We start from the raw sequence: 14,702 nt of genomic DNA, 5'->3' as shown, positions 1-14,702 counted from the left end.
TGGCCTTGGAAGCACAAAGATGGCCATGTTGTCAGAAGCTTAAAGACAAGGTGGTGAATAATGCCACTGATTGTATTGGTACAAACAGCTTTTTTAAAAGCACTTTGTTACAACAGTTCAAGCGGTGGTGGAAATTCAGTCCAATAAGAAAAGAGAAACAGATTTGCATTTCCAAAGCACTTCCATATCCCGATGTGTTTTGAGTCGGTGCCCTTGCCATGTAGTTACTGTAGTGATACAGGTATGCGGTCAGTGCTGAACCCCTGTAAAATCTGCATCTCTTTTAACTGGTAATCATTTATTTTCTAGAAGTAAGTTTTGAGGCTTCAGCTCTCAGCAACTGATTTTGGCAGAGTGCCATTTTTAATTGACCTCTGGGGGTGCTAATGTTCTTTATTCTGAAATGTTGCTCTTTTATTTCCATTGGTAACGAATAAAAATGGTTTAGAACTTAGAATCTTTATCAACTTAAGATAAGATATCTTTATTAGTCACATGTACATCGAAACGCACAGTGAAATGCATCTTTTGCGTCGAGTGCTCTGGGGGGCGGCCCGCAAGTGTCGCCATGCTTCCGGCGCCAACATAACATAACACAGCAACATTGCAGTGAGCTTTTCAGTTATAATCAAAATGCATTATCGGCTGTGGATCTGACTGGGATACAGGTTGTCCTGTGTTCGTCCACCTCCCTCATTGCACCCTTAGTGTTTCTCCCTGAAGGTGTCATTTGCTCTGCTCCAGTGTGTGCTTTATAACACTATATGTGATGGACCCCCAGTAAATGATAATTCTTTTCAAGGGACTCACTGTAGATACTTACATGCCCCAAAGAAATCCCTGGTAAATACTGACAACTCCTCTGGATTCCCTGCAACTGCTGATATGTATGCAACAGACTCCTCACACAGACACTGTAGCACAATTGGGTACCCCTTCTAAATGCTGATGCATTCTGGGTGAGGACCCCCTGTAAATACCGACACACTCCCGGGGACCTTCTGTAAATACCGACACACTCCCGGGGACACCCTGTAAATATCCACACGCTCCCCGGGACCCCCTGTAAATACCGACACACTCCCTGGGGACCCCCCTGTAAATACCCACACACTCTCCGGGGACCTCCTGTAAATACCCACACACTCCCCAGGGACCCCTTCTAAATGCTGAAGCATTCTGGGTAACGACCCCCTGTAAATACTGACACACTCCTGCTGGGGACCCCCTGTAAATACCGACACACTCACCAGGACCCCCTGTAAATACTGACACACTCCCCGGGGACCCCCCTGTAAATACCGACACACTCCCCGGGACCCCCTGTAAGTACCGACACACTCCCTGGGGACCCTCTGTAAATACCCACACACTCCCCGGGGACCCCTTCTAAATGCTGAAGCATTCCGGGTAACGACCCCCTGTAAATACTGACACACTCCCGGGGACCCCCTGTAAATACCGACACACTCCCCGGGGACCCCCCTGTAAATACCGACACACTCCCCGGGGACCCCCTGTAAATACTGACACACTCCCCGGGGACCCCCCTGTAAAAACCGACACACACCCGGGGACCCCCTGTCAATATTCTCACACTCCCGGGGACCCCCTGTAATTACTGACACATTCCCAGGGACTCCCCTGTAAATATTCTCACACTTCCAGGGACCTCCTGTAATTACTGACACTTACTCAGGGCAAGATGGAGAGAATGTTGCACCTTGGATACATCATCTTTCCAGAGATGGTCTTCAACCAAGATCACTGCCTGCCCTCTCAGGTGAATGGAATGACCCAGCAGAACAATATGAAGAGGACTGGGAGATCTTCCCATGTCCTGAGGTCAATATTTATCCCTCAATGAGCATCACTACAAACTTTCTTGGCACAATGGTCATCTTGATACTGGACCAGCAGGCGGAATCTGGAGCATGGATCCAGAAACGCAAGTTCAAATTCTGCTCTGGCAGCTGGAAAATTTCAATTCAAAAATCCGGAATCAATCTAAAGATTAGTTTCAGGAAAAAAGTCAAAAGTCAAAGTGGAGTATATTGTCTCACACACACAAGTCCACATGTGCACAGGTGCAATGAAAAACTTGCCTGTAGCAGCATCACAGGCACAGAGCATCAGAGACAACATTCACGAGAAAAACATAAATTATACAAAGTTAAACCAGAAGGAACACAATTTGAACAAAAAAACAAAGATCAATTTAATGTAAAGTGGTCCCAGTGTTGCTGTACTGAGGCAGTGATTAGGGTTGTGCTGGTCGGTTCAAGAACCGAATGGTTGAAGGGAAGTCGCTGTTCCTGAACCTGGTGGTGTAGGACTTCAGGCTTCTGTACCTCCTGCCCGACGGGAGCTGCGAGAAGCTGGCACAGCCCGGATGGTGGGGATCTTTGATGATGGATCTTGCCTTCCTGACGGTGGGGAGGGATGTGCCCGTGATGTATTGGGCAGAGTCCACTACTCTCTGCAGCTTCTTATATTCCTGCACATTCGAGTTGTCGTCCCGGACCGTGATGCAACCAGTCAGGATCTGTAGACGTTTGTTAGAGTTTTTGGTGACATGCCGAACCTCCTTAACCTTCTAAGAAAGAAACATACCATGCAGCTACTGGATTGTTGTAAAAACCCATCAGGGTCATGAACGTCCCTTAGGGGATGAAATCAGCACTGCCTTTCCTGTGGCATACTGCCCCTCCCACAGTGCAGCACTTCCTCAGTACTGCCCCTTTTTTTTAATAATAAACGTTTATTCGCTAAAAGCAATCCAAAAGACAACCAGTGTCAATACACGACATCTAATACAGAAAAGAAGAAACTACGTAACGACATACTACGATAGAGAATGCAACTAATACTAATGAAACACACGCGACGCTACACCCGTTAACGCGACACGTGACACTTCAAGTAAGAATTGCGTTCGTACCATCCACGACACACGCGATCCCCTGAGGGGCCCACCGAGCGCGGAACTCGGCTAGGGTGCCCGCGGAAACCGCGTGCTCCCTCTCTAAACGCACTCGCGCGCGCACGTAAGCGCGGAAGACGGGCAGGCGGGCCGACCTGCTGGGACCCTCGGCCGCCCACCGACGCGTCCTGTGGATAGCCAGCTTGGCCAGGCCCAGCAGGAGACCCACCAGGAGATCCACCGCACACCCCTCCCCGCGCCGCACCGGGTGCCCGTAAACCAACAGTGCCGGGCTGAAGTGCAACCAGAACTTCAGCAGCAGCCCCCGCAGATACTTGAAGAGGGGCTGCAACCTCTCGCACTCCACGTACGCGTGGTACACCGTCTCCTCCCGGCCGCAGGAGTGACAGGTGGCCGGGGTGTCGGTGAACCGGCTCAGGAATCGGTTGCATGGCACGGCCCGGTGCAACACCCTCTAGCCCAGGTCCCCGATGTACAGTGGGAGGACTCTCGCGTAGAGAGACCCCCACTGGGGACCTCAGCACTGCCCCTTCCACAGTGTGACCCTCCCTTAGTACTGCCCCTCTTACAGTGTGGCGCTCCCTCAGTAAGATATAATATTTCTTTATTAGTCACATGTACATCGAAACACGCAGTGAAATGCATCTTTTGCGTAGAGTGTTCTGGGGGGCAGCCCGCAAGTGTCGCCACACTTCCAGTGCCAACATAGCACGACCACAACTTCCTAACCCGTATGTCTTTGGAATGTGGGAGGAAACCAGAGCACCTGGAGGAAACCCACGCAGACACGGGGAGAACGTACAAACTCCTTACAGACAGCGGCCGGAATTGAACCCGGGTCGCTGGCGCTGTAATAGCGTTACACTGACCGCTACACGCCCCTCCCACAGTGTGACATGGCACTCCTTTGATCTTGTGCTAACAGTATTGGAGATCCAGAGGTGTTTTATTGCTGACAGAATTTTTGTGGGCCTACTGAGTCAGAATATTGTGTCCACACCACACGCAGACTGGACAAAGTGTAAGCAGGTTAGCGTATCCGGACACCTCATGTTTGCATGCAGATGTAACAGAGTGCAGCATTCAGCTGGGAGCTGCTATTGGCCAGAGGTGTCCTACTTATTGCTGCTTGTTTCCCAGCTGCCACGTGGACAACACTTTTTTTTCCAGATTGTGTGTTTTTCCTGTTTTCCCTGGTGGTAAACAGAACAGGAGTCTGGAGCCAAGGCGTGGAGCCAGCCAGCTGGGCTGGAGTCAAAGGTCTCCTTCCAACTGAGCAAACACCTCCTCTACTGCAGTTTACCTGCCAGATCAGCCACAAAGGGAATGCACCGAATCATCGGTTATGGAGTCGTGGAGTCTTACAGCACAGAAACAGGCCCTTTGGCCCAACCCGTCCATGCCCACCTGAGCTAATCCCATTTGCCCGTGTTTACCTCTGAACCTTTCCTGTCCATCTACCTGTAAATGTATTTTAAATGATGTAACTGTACCTGCCACTACATCTTCCTCTGGCAGCTTGTTCCACATACCCACCACAAGGGTTTCCACTCAGGTCCCTTTTAAATCTTCCCCCTCTCACCTTAAACCTGTACCCTCTAGTTTTAGACTCCCCTACCCTGGGGAAAAAAGCTGTGACCATCCACCTTATCCACACCCCTCAGGATTTTATAAACCTCTATCAGGTCCCCCCTCAGCCTCCTTCACTCCAGGGAAAACAGTCCCAGCCTGTCCAGTCTCTCCTTCAACCCCAAGCCCTCCAGTCCCGGTAAAGTCCATCTAAATCTTTTCTGCACCCTCTCCAGCTTAATGACATCCTTCCTATAGCTGGGTGACCAGAATTGCCACAATACTCCAAGTGTGGTCTCATCAACATCTCGTACATTATGTCCCAACTCCTGTACTTTACCGCCCTGATCTCATCAATCCTCTTGGTCACCTCGTCAAAAAAACTCCATCAAATTCGTGGGATATGTTTATCCATGCACAAAGCCATGCTGACTATTCCTAATCAGTCCCTACGGAGACACACAAGAGATTGCAGATGCTGGATTCTGGAGCAGCAGACAATCTGCTGGAGGAATTCAGCAGGATCTGTGGGGGGAAGGAATCAGTCCTGATAAAGGGTTTTGAAGTGAATGTCAACAATTCCTTCCCCGGGCTGTGTCGGTGTTACAGTGAGGGGTGCGGGGTGTGTCGGTGTCACGGTGAGGGGCGCGGGGTGTGTCGGGGTTATGGTGAGGGGTGCGGGGTGTGTCGGTGTTACGGTGAGGGGCGCGGGGTGTGTCAGTGTCACGGTGAGGGGCGCGGGGTGTGTCAGGGTTACGGTGAGGGGCGCGGGGTCTGTCGGTGTCACGGTGAGGGGCGTGTCGGTGTTACAGTGAGGGGCGTGGGGCGTGTCGGTGTCACGGTGAGGGGCGCGGGGTGTGTCGGGGTTACGGTGAGGGGTGTGGGGTGTGTCGGTGTCACGGTGAGGGGCGCGGGGTGTGTCGGTGTCACGGTGAGGGGCGTGTCGGTGTTACGGTGAGGGGCGCGGGGTGTGTCGGTGTCATGGTGAGGGGCGTGGGGTGTGTCGGGGTTACGGTGAGGGGTGCGGGGTGTGTCGGTGTTACAGTGAGGGGCGCGGGGCGTGTCGGTGTCACGGTGAGGGGCGCGGGGTGTGTCGGTGTCACGGTGAGGGGTGTGGGGTGTGTCGGGGTTACAGTGAGGAGCGCGGGGTGTGCGGTGTTACAGTGAGGGGTGCGGGGTGTGTTGGCATTACAGTGAGGGGTGCATCGGTGTTACAGTGAGGGGTGCGGGGTGTGTCGGTGTTACAGTGAGGGGCGCGGGGTGTGTCGGTGTTACAGTGAGGGGCGAGGGGTGTATCAGTGTTACAGTGAGGGGTGCGGGGTGTGTCGGTGTTACAGTGAGGGGCGCGGGGTATATCAGTGTTACACCGTACCACAGAAAGGCAGCTGGTTAACTCGTCAGAATCCTGTCATTACCAGGTTTAAATCTGGAATTTTCCTACAGTTGATAATCTGGTTATTTCTCAATGTAAATATAGGTTCAGTGTTAGATAAACTGAAAACATTCTCCTGTACAATAGTTCATTTGCAACCAGCTAACTCTGGGACCTGTCACTTGAGGGAAGTGTACTGGCCTGCAGACAACGTGCAGGACGGTTATTTGTCCTCGGGTCAGTCACCCATTCATAAGATGAAATGAACATGTCATTCAGTGTGACATTTGATGCCTTTCTAGACACCCACCCTCTCCCCTCAAATTCCACAACAAAATTTCATTCTTAAAGTATACACACAAATTTATATTGGAAACATGACAATAAGTGGACAGAATGTATGATTTTAAAAACTGAGAGTGGTTGGATTGAATTTGCATCCATTACAATAAAAACTTCCATTTACAGAGTATCTTTAAAATAGTAGGGTCCTATAGACTTGTGGTCAGACTGTAAATGATACTGAGCAGCATAAAGAAATACTGAGCAAGATTCTGACTGGTTGCATCACGGTTTGGGACGGCAATTCGAATGTGCAGGAACGTAAGAAGCTGCAGAGAGCAGTGGACTGAGCCCAATACGTCATGGGCACATCCCTCCCCACCATCGGGAGTATCTACAGCAGGCACTGCCTCAAGAAGGCAACGTCCATCGTCACAGATCCCCTCCATCCGGGCCGTGCCATCTTCTCGCAGCTCCCGTCAGGCAGGAGGTACAGAAGCCTGAAGTCCCCACACCACCAGGTTCAGGAACAACGACTTCCCTTCAACCATTCGGTTCTTGAACCGACCGGCACAACCCTGATCACTGCCTCAGTACAGCAACACTGGGACCACTTTGCACTACAGTGGACTTTGCTTCTTTTTTGTTCTAATTGTGTTCTTTATTGTAAAAACTGTGTATAATTTATGTTCTTATGAATGTTGTGTCTCTGAAGCTAAGTGCTTGTGATGCTTCTGCAAGGAAGTTTTTCGTTGCACCTGTGCATATATGTACTTGTGCATACGACTTTGAGTCTGAGCCATGTGACCCAAAGTTAGATCATAAGTGCAGTTCTTAACTCAGGGAAGAGAGAGATGAAGGGTCTCAACCCAAAACGTTGACTGTCCATTTTTCCTCCAAAGATGCTGCCAGACCCGCTGAATTCCTCCAGCACTTTGTGTGTAGTTGAAGAGACAAGTAAAGACCTTCTAGGCTCTGGCCCAACTCCCCAGCGCCCTCTTGTTTCACCTGAAGACTATTTTCCAGGTACAACAACGGGGGAGATCAACCGACCTGCCTTTCAGGCATTGAGGCAGCATTTGTCAATGGCGGGGTCCAGCCAGCAGAGGGGGCCGCTCACCTGCCTCGCCACTGGAAAGTGATTTCGAGATCAGGTCCGCACGCTGAGAACTTTGGTCCCACCGTCTTCAGGCGCCGCACGGCGCTGTGCTTTGCAAGCGGTGAGAATCCCGCAACTTCATGTCTACAAATTTATGCGCGAGTGAAAGAGAAAAGTTAACAGTCCCACCCCGCGAAAAATAGGAATTACATTTACATCTCGAACTTTCTGCTTTTCGTTTGCATCTGAAGTGGGCGGGACAGCTTGAGGAGCGCGCCGTGTAGAGGTGGGTCAGTCAAACTTGATAGCAGGCGGATGAGTGGCAGCAACGCTCGCCAATGAGGAGAGGGCTTTGTGTCCCTCTCTGTGAGTTGATTGGACCGAGCAGGACGTAAGGTTAGGTTGGGCTCGCAGCTTTGCCTGTGTCGGCGAGTAAGTGGAGTCGTCGTTCTGTCAAAAAGTTTATAAAGTTATTGTGTGCTCCACGGACAGCATCTGTGCAGTGAGAATCAGTTAACGCTTCAGGCCGGGAAAGAGAGGACACAAACATTTAAAGTTGCAGAAAAAAGGGAGGTGGGGAGAACTGAGGGCAATGCCTGTGATAGGGGTTGTCCAGCTGGCACAAATGTTCTCGGCGCCGGGGCGACCGAAGGCTTTTAAATTGCAGCTGATCAGAACCAGGTTTATTATCACTGACTTAGATGACGTGAAGTGTGTTGTTTTGTGGCAGCAGTACAGTGCAAAGACGTAAAATTACTATAAATTACAAAAGTAAATAAATAGTGCAAAAAAAGGACTAGAGCAGTCGTGTTCATGGACTGTTCAGGAATCTGACGGCGGAGGGGAAGAAGCTGTTCCTGAATGGTTGAGTGTGGGTCTTTAGGCTCCTGTACCTCCTCCCCGATGGTAGTAACGTGAAGAGGGCGTGTCCCGGGGTGGTGAGGGTCCTCAGTGACGGGTCACCTCTTGAAGATGTCCTCGATGGTGGGGAGGGTTGTGCCCGCGATGGAGCTGGCTGAGTCTACAACCCTCTGCAGCCTCTTGCAACCCTGTGCGTTGGAGCCTCCATACCAGGCGGTGATGCAACCAGTCAGAATGCTCTCCACTGTACATCTATAGAGATTTGTAAGAGTCTTTTGTGATGTACCAAATCTCCTCAAACTCCTAATGAAGTAGAGCCGCTGGCATGCCTTCTTCATGATTGCATCAATGTGTTGGGCCCAGGATAGATCGTCTGAGATGTTGACACCCAGGAACTTGAAGCTGCTCACCCTTTCCACCGCTGACCCCTCAATGAGGACTGGTGTGTGTTCTCCTGACTTCCCCTTCCTGAAGTCCACAATCAGTTCCTTGGTCTTGCTGACGTTGAGTGCGAGGTTGCTGTTGCGACACCACTCAACCAGCAGATCTACCTCACTCCTGCACTCCTCCTTGTCACCATCTGAGGTTCTACCAACAACAGTGGTGGAGGATTTAAATAGTGGGAGATAATGTCAGAGGATAAAAATAATCCTGGAATTGTGAGATGCAGAACACAGCAGTTGCTGGAATTTGGAAATTAAAGGGAATGCAGGAAATGCCCAGCAGGGCAGGCAGCATCTGTGGGGAGAGAAAGAATTAATGTTCCAAGTTGGTGATCGAATTGGCAAGTTCTGACACAAACAGGAAAAGCTGGTTATCTGATATTGTTGAAATCAATATTATCGGTATTGGTTTATTATTGTCACTTGTACTGAGGTACAGTGAAAAACTTGTCTTGCACACTGATCGTACAGATCAATTCATTACACAGTGCAGTTACGTTGAGTTAGTACAGAGTGTGCTGCAATGTGTATAGATGGAAGATGAGATGCTGTTTCTCAGCTTAGATTAGGCTTCATTGGAACAATGAAGGAGGCCAAAGACTTGGATGTTAGCATGGGAGCGGGGCAGAGAATTAGAATGGCAGGCGACCGGAAGCTCAGAACCAACCCTGTGAACTGAATAGAAATGTTCTACAAAGCGATTGTCCAAGTTGTGTTTGGTTTCTCAAATGTAGTGGAGTCTGCAATGTGAGCATCAAATGCAATACACTAAACTGGGAGATGTGCAAGTGAATTGCAGCTTGAACCGGAAAGACTGTTTGGGTCCCTGGATGGCAGGATGTAAAAGAGCATGTGTTGCATCTCCAGCAACGGAGTGGTTGGTGGAGATGGAAGAGCGAACCAAGAAGTCCCAGAAGGAACGGTCCTTTATAAGTACTGGGAAGGGGGAGAAGGCTGGAAAGAGGAGAGGTTTGTCTGGTGGTGGTTTGGAAGCTGCATGGATCCATGCAATGCCTGTTTCTTTGTGGAATATGTGGAGTCTTTAAATCATGGCTATGGTAACCCACGGGTGCTAAATCTCAAGGCTCCACGGGTGTTTTTTTTCCACCGTTCACCTTTATAACACCTCTTCCAGACACATCAGCTGTTAACACCAATGGCATTTATGTTATCCGGACACTCTTGGTGTCCATCCCTTTGTTCTCTCCACTGTTCTTCACTCTCTGCACTTTAAAGCACACCTTTCCCGTTCTGATGAAAGGTCACTGACCTGATACGTGAACTCTCTCTCTCTCTCGCTCCAGGGATGCTGCCTAAACTGCTGATTATCTCAGGCATTTTCCATTTTTATTTTTTAGCATTTTCAGTTTTTTTGCTTTTGGAATGATTTATTAAATCAGGAGGATTTAGGATTAGGAGCCTTTGGAGAACCAACTTGCAAACTTTTCCTTAATTAGTGGGGGAATCTAGAACGAGGGAATATAATTTCAGAACAAGTGGTTGCCCGCTTAAGATGGAAGTGAAGAGGAATTTCTTCTCGGGGTTGTGAAGCTTTAGAAGCTGTGGAGTTGAATATATTCAAGGCCAAGATCGGCAGATTTTTGGTATCTAGGTTTATGGAGAACAGGCAGCAAAATGGAGCTGAGATCAAGATGAGATCAGACATCTTATTGAATGGCAGAGCAGGCTCTAGTGGCTGTGTGACTGACTCCTGCTGTTCTTATTGTCTGTGTCCATCACCCTTCAAGCTGCCCCAGTTTAAAAGAAAGCTGTGCCTTCTGTTGTCCTCACTTTGGTCACCTCCCATCTCCTTCAAAGGGCTGCGTGGTCTTTACAAGCAGCTGCCAGTCTATAACAGTGACTCCCCAACTACATTAGGTTCTGCTTTGCAGGAAGGACTTTGGGCAGTATTCCTAAAGGGGAAGGTGCCTGAGCAGCTGGGTGAAGGCCCATGGGTTCCAGTTAAGTATTAACGCTCCGTTGATGCTGCCTGACCTGCTGAATGTTTTTGGCATTTTCTGTTTTTGTTTTAGATCGGCTGGAGTATTTGAAAATATCTTTTCCCTTCTGAAATTGCTGTATCTTTTCTCCCCAGGGGGGAAACGTGTCCAGCGCTGGGAACGAATTAACTCTGCAGAGCTAGTGGAGACTGGAAATCCAGCTATCAAGGGGTGGTGCAAGATGATGGAAGAGCATCTGTTCAGTGCCTTCCCCAAGGATGATGATCTGTTTGCAGACTGTTACACAGAGGAGAGGACTTATGAGTTTTGTGGACATGTTTTAAAGATCACCCAGAGCTTCAGCACTGATCTGGGAGTTGCTGGTTCAGTCTGGGATTCTGTAAGCCTAGTGGTCTGAAAGTAGATGAAGCAGAGAGAAAACAAGCCTTTCACAACTTGTCTATTCCGAAACCATGCTGCTGCAATGGCTCACTTTTCCCTCTGAGCCAGAAGGCTCCAGGTACAAGTCTCGCTCTGTGACTCTAGCACAGAAATGCAGGCTGACAGTACCAAGGGAGTGCTGCACTGTCTTTTGGGTGAGACATCCTCTCCATTTGCCAGCTCAGGTGGACGTAAAGGATCCCATGGCACTATTTGAAGGAAAGCAGGGAGTTCGGGCCAAAATTCCTCCTTTTCCCCAAGCCAACCCAGCCCAATATCGTGTTTGTGGCTTCCTGTGATAGGCAAATTTTGCCGCTGCATTTGCCTACATAACAGCAGGAACTGCACTTCAGTGTAAGTGGCTGTGAAGCTTTATGGGCGAATTAGGAACGTGAGCAAATGGTATGTAAATGTACTTTTGTTTTCCCACACCGAACTTCAGTCAATTCCAAACTGAACTTGCTGGTGGAATATCGGTCTGGCAATAGCTGCTTCCATTAATCATTCCCTCTCTCCACAAGGAGGTTTCTAAACATTGACATTGGCCACGGGCGGCACTCTCGTCTCGAACTCCCTGGGTCGTAGGTTCAGCTCCCACTCCAGATGCTCAAATGCTGTTGAAGCTGCCGTCATTCAGATGACCTATTAAATTGAGGGCCACTCTTCTACTATCTCCAGTAGAAGTAAAAGATCCACACTTGTAAAAAAAAAGTAGGGGATTTCTCTTCAGTGTCCTGGGCTCAATATTTATCCCTCAACTAACCACCATCAATAAAACAGTTGGAATTGGTTTATTGTTGTCACATGTACCAAGGTACAGTGAAAAACTTGTCTTGCATACCGTTCATACAGATCAATTCATTACACAGTGCACCGAGGTAGTACAGGGTGAAACAGTAACAGAATGAACTGTTACAGTCACAGAGAAAGTGTAGTGCAGGCAGACAATAAGGTGCAAGGTCCATAACGAGGTAGATTGTGAGGTCAAAACAGAGGATCTGGTCATCATCACCTTGCTGTTTGTGGGAGCTTGCTGTGTGCAAATTTGTTGTTGTGCTTCTTACAACTGTGACTACACTTCAAGTGGCTCTATAGTGTTTTAGGACGTCCTGAACCTACACGAGTCACTCTTGTGTTCTGCTCTCCGATGCACTGTTGTTCATGTTGCTGGGTGTCATGTCACCCTACTGGCCAGAACTGAATGTTGGGAGGGAATGCTTCTAATGTGAATCTATGATGTTTCCAGGCTCTTGCTCTTTGTCGGTACTTTGCTGAGCAGAAGATAAGCTTCCGCAGGAGGAAGGTGATTGAACTGGGTGCAGGCACTGGAATTGTGGGGATTCTGGCTGTACTCTTGGGTAAGTTTAATGTCCCCAACCAAAACTTGGATGAGCAAAACGCACAGTAATCCATGTGGAAATAAAACCAGAAAGTGCTGGATATACTCAGCAGGCCAGGCAGCATCTGTGGAGAGAGAAACAGTTAATATTGTTTCTCTCCACAGACTCTGCCTGACCTGTTGAGTATTTCCAGCATTTTCTGTTGTTATTTCGGGTTCTGCATTTGTAACAATGGACCTGGCATGTTTTTTGCTCATGGGTGCATGGGGTTAAGTGAGGAGTTGGGGTGTACATGGCATGCAGAGTTCTCTGGCATTGCTGGTGACTCACCAGCCTAATAGAACCCAGCGAGAGGTTGACCTGTCACTGGAGACTCTTCCCACTTGGCCTACCCTGGGAACCTCATCCCTCACCAGTGGGGAGGTCCTTGCTAGAGGAGGAGGGACAAGCTCCTGTGCTCCCCATGCACTGTGCTGGGAAATTGCAGTGTTTTATCTCCTTAAATTTCAGCACATGAAGGCCCATCTTGAGACAACAAGTACCTCAACTATATGCCCTTGACAAGTCGATGGTGATGTCAAGGGGAGAGAGTGATGCACAAACAGAAACATGGTCAGTGAATTTTACCAGAATTCTCATCCCTTTTCTTAAATCCCCACCATGGCTTCACTGTGGCCCCGACACCTTCCCCAATGTCTGTAACCTTCTCCAGCCCTGACACCCCTCCCTATCTCTGTAACCACCCCCTCCCAACACCCTTCTTTATTTTCTTAAACCACTGTAAATGTGGAACTGGGCTCTGCCAAAGTCTGTGATTGGCTTTCACCAGCCAACAATTGTAAAATTTTGCACCTTTTTCTCCTTATGTGGCTCGGTGTCAAATGTTGCTGACACTGTTGTAAAGCAATAACATGATAGGCATTTAGGTTCGATTTTTACATCTTTAGGGGAACCTGTAAATGGGGAAATGTAATTTTTGTCTTTCTTTCTTTGTGTTCATCAGGTGGTGATGTAACTTTCACAGACCTTCCTCGTGCTTTGAAGGAAATCGAGAGCAACATCTCAGTGAACGTGCCCTCTTCCTGCATTCACTGTTCACGGGTCCGTGCCCTTTCTTGGGGTCACAATCACACCTGGTTCCCCGGTGACTATGACTTTGTACTGGGTTCCGACATCGTGTACCTGCCTGAGATCTACCCCTTACCGGTGCGGACACTGCGGCACCTCAGCGCGCAGAGCGCCACCGTTTACCTCTCGTCCAAAATGCGAAGGGAGCACAGGACCATCTCTTTCTATGAGGAGATCTTGCCCCAGCATTTCCAGTGCCGGCTTCTTCACAGGAATGAGGAGCAAAATATCAACCTCTACAAAGCGACCCAACAAGAACATCATGCCGGACGGCACTGACTAACCCAGGCAGGGAAATCTCCCCAGGGTCCATCTCCAGATTCACAAGGTGGCTCTTGTAGTCAGTTCTAAGACTTATTTTCTGTTTTACTACATTTTCTAATTGACCCTTCCCCTCTTTTGCTTTTGAGCCCAACAGCTTGGCCTGGGTTTATCTTGGTGCCTGGCTCTGGGACCAGGACTGAGCAGCCACTCTGCAGATGAGCTGCAAAAAGAGCCTTTCCATTGGCTGGTTGACCATCAGCATGCACTTTCTGGTGGGACTGGGGTTACTGGATGGCGATAAGTGGCGGGAAAGCCTGGTGGATTTTCCCCTCCCCAGATACCAACCCCAACAATGCCACTGATACCACTGGCAGTCCTGTTACTGCCCCCTCTTCCCCCACCCCCCCCCCCCCCAGTCCCCCTCTCCACATGAGATCTGGGCAGTCCTGGGATGGAAATCAAAAAACTCCAGATGCTGAAATAAAAGCAGAAAATGCTGGAAATACTCATCAGGTCAGGCAGCCTCCATGGAGAGAGAAATAGAGTTAATGGTTCAGGTCTGAGATGCTGTGAAGACCCAGCATTTTCAGTTTTTAGTCCTGGATGGACTTGGTTCAGGATCCATACAGCAGGCAATCTGGCTCAGTGTGGACTTGATGGGCTGAATGGCCTCCTACACCATAAGGAAATATATAGAAGTGCGGCCTTTAAAGGCAGATTTAGTGGTTTTGTTTAAGCAGTGAGGTGGCACTGAGAGGGACTTTGAGGACGGCTTCCTGCCACAGCTGTGTGAACAAGCAGCCAGCTGAAACAACATGTTTGAATTACCTGAGCTATCGCCTTCTATTGATGTTTATTCAACTTGCTCATGCAGTCGTGCATCAATGAAGACCAATGTAGCTTCCCCCCAAACCAGCACTCACAGTGGGGCAGAATATTTTCAAAACTTCAAAACATAAAGTTTCTTTTCCTGAGCTAGGGCGCCAACTTGTGCTGGGGGACCTGTCCACGTGCCTTAG

At 49.1% G+C, this 14,702-nt stretch overlaps 1 protein-coding gene across 3 annotated transcripts; it reads left to right on the top strand.

The window, feature by feature from the left end:
• Nucleotides 1-7,286: 7,286 nt before the first annotated feature.
• On the top strand, nucleotides 7,287-14,116 carry LOC127567063 (EEF1A lysine methyltransferase 3-like). Of its 3 annotated transcripts, none has more exons than XM_052009737.1 (4): nucleotides 7,287-7,387; nucleotides 10,666-10,910; nucleotides 12,198-12,309; nucleotides 13,295-14,116. In XM_052009737.1, exons 2-4 carry the CDS (start codon nucleotides 10,752-10,754, stop codon nucleotides 13,696-13,698), a joined length of 675 nt encoding a protein of 224 aa, XP_051865697.1. In that variant the 5' UTR covers nucleotides 7,287-7,387; nucleotides 10,666-10,751; the 3' UTR covers nucleotides 13,699-14,116. The 3 variants fall into 3 exon arrangements, with proteins under 3 accessions (XP_051865697.1, XP_051865698.1, XP_051865699.1); XM_052009738.1 differs by lacking the exon at nucleotides 7,287-7,387 and adding an exon at nucleotides 7,682-7,698; XM_052009739.1 differs by lacking the exon at nucleotides 7,287-7,387 and having other exon boundaries at nucleotides 10,775-11,106.
• Nucleotides 14,117-14,702: the final 586 nt, after the last annotated feature.

The sequence above is a fragment of the Pristis pectinata genome, chromosome X (assembly GCF_009764475.1).
Source record: "Pristis pectinata isolate sPriPec2 chromosome X, sPriPec2.1.pri, whole genome shotgun sequence".
In the NCBI taxonomy this organism is placed as follows: domain Eukaryota; kingdom Metazoa; phylum Chordata; class Chondrichthyes; order Rhinopristiformes; family Pristidae; genus Pristis; species Pristis pectinata.
The sequence above is the reverse complement of the archived record's forward strand: the minus strand, read 5'-3'. Positions and strand labels throughout refer to the sequence as shown.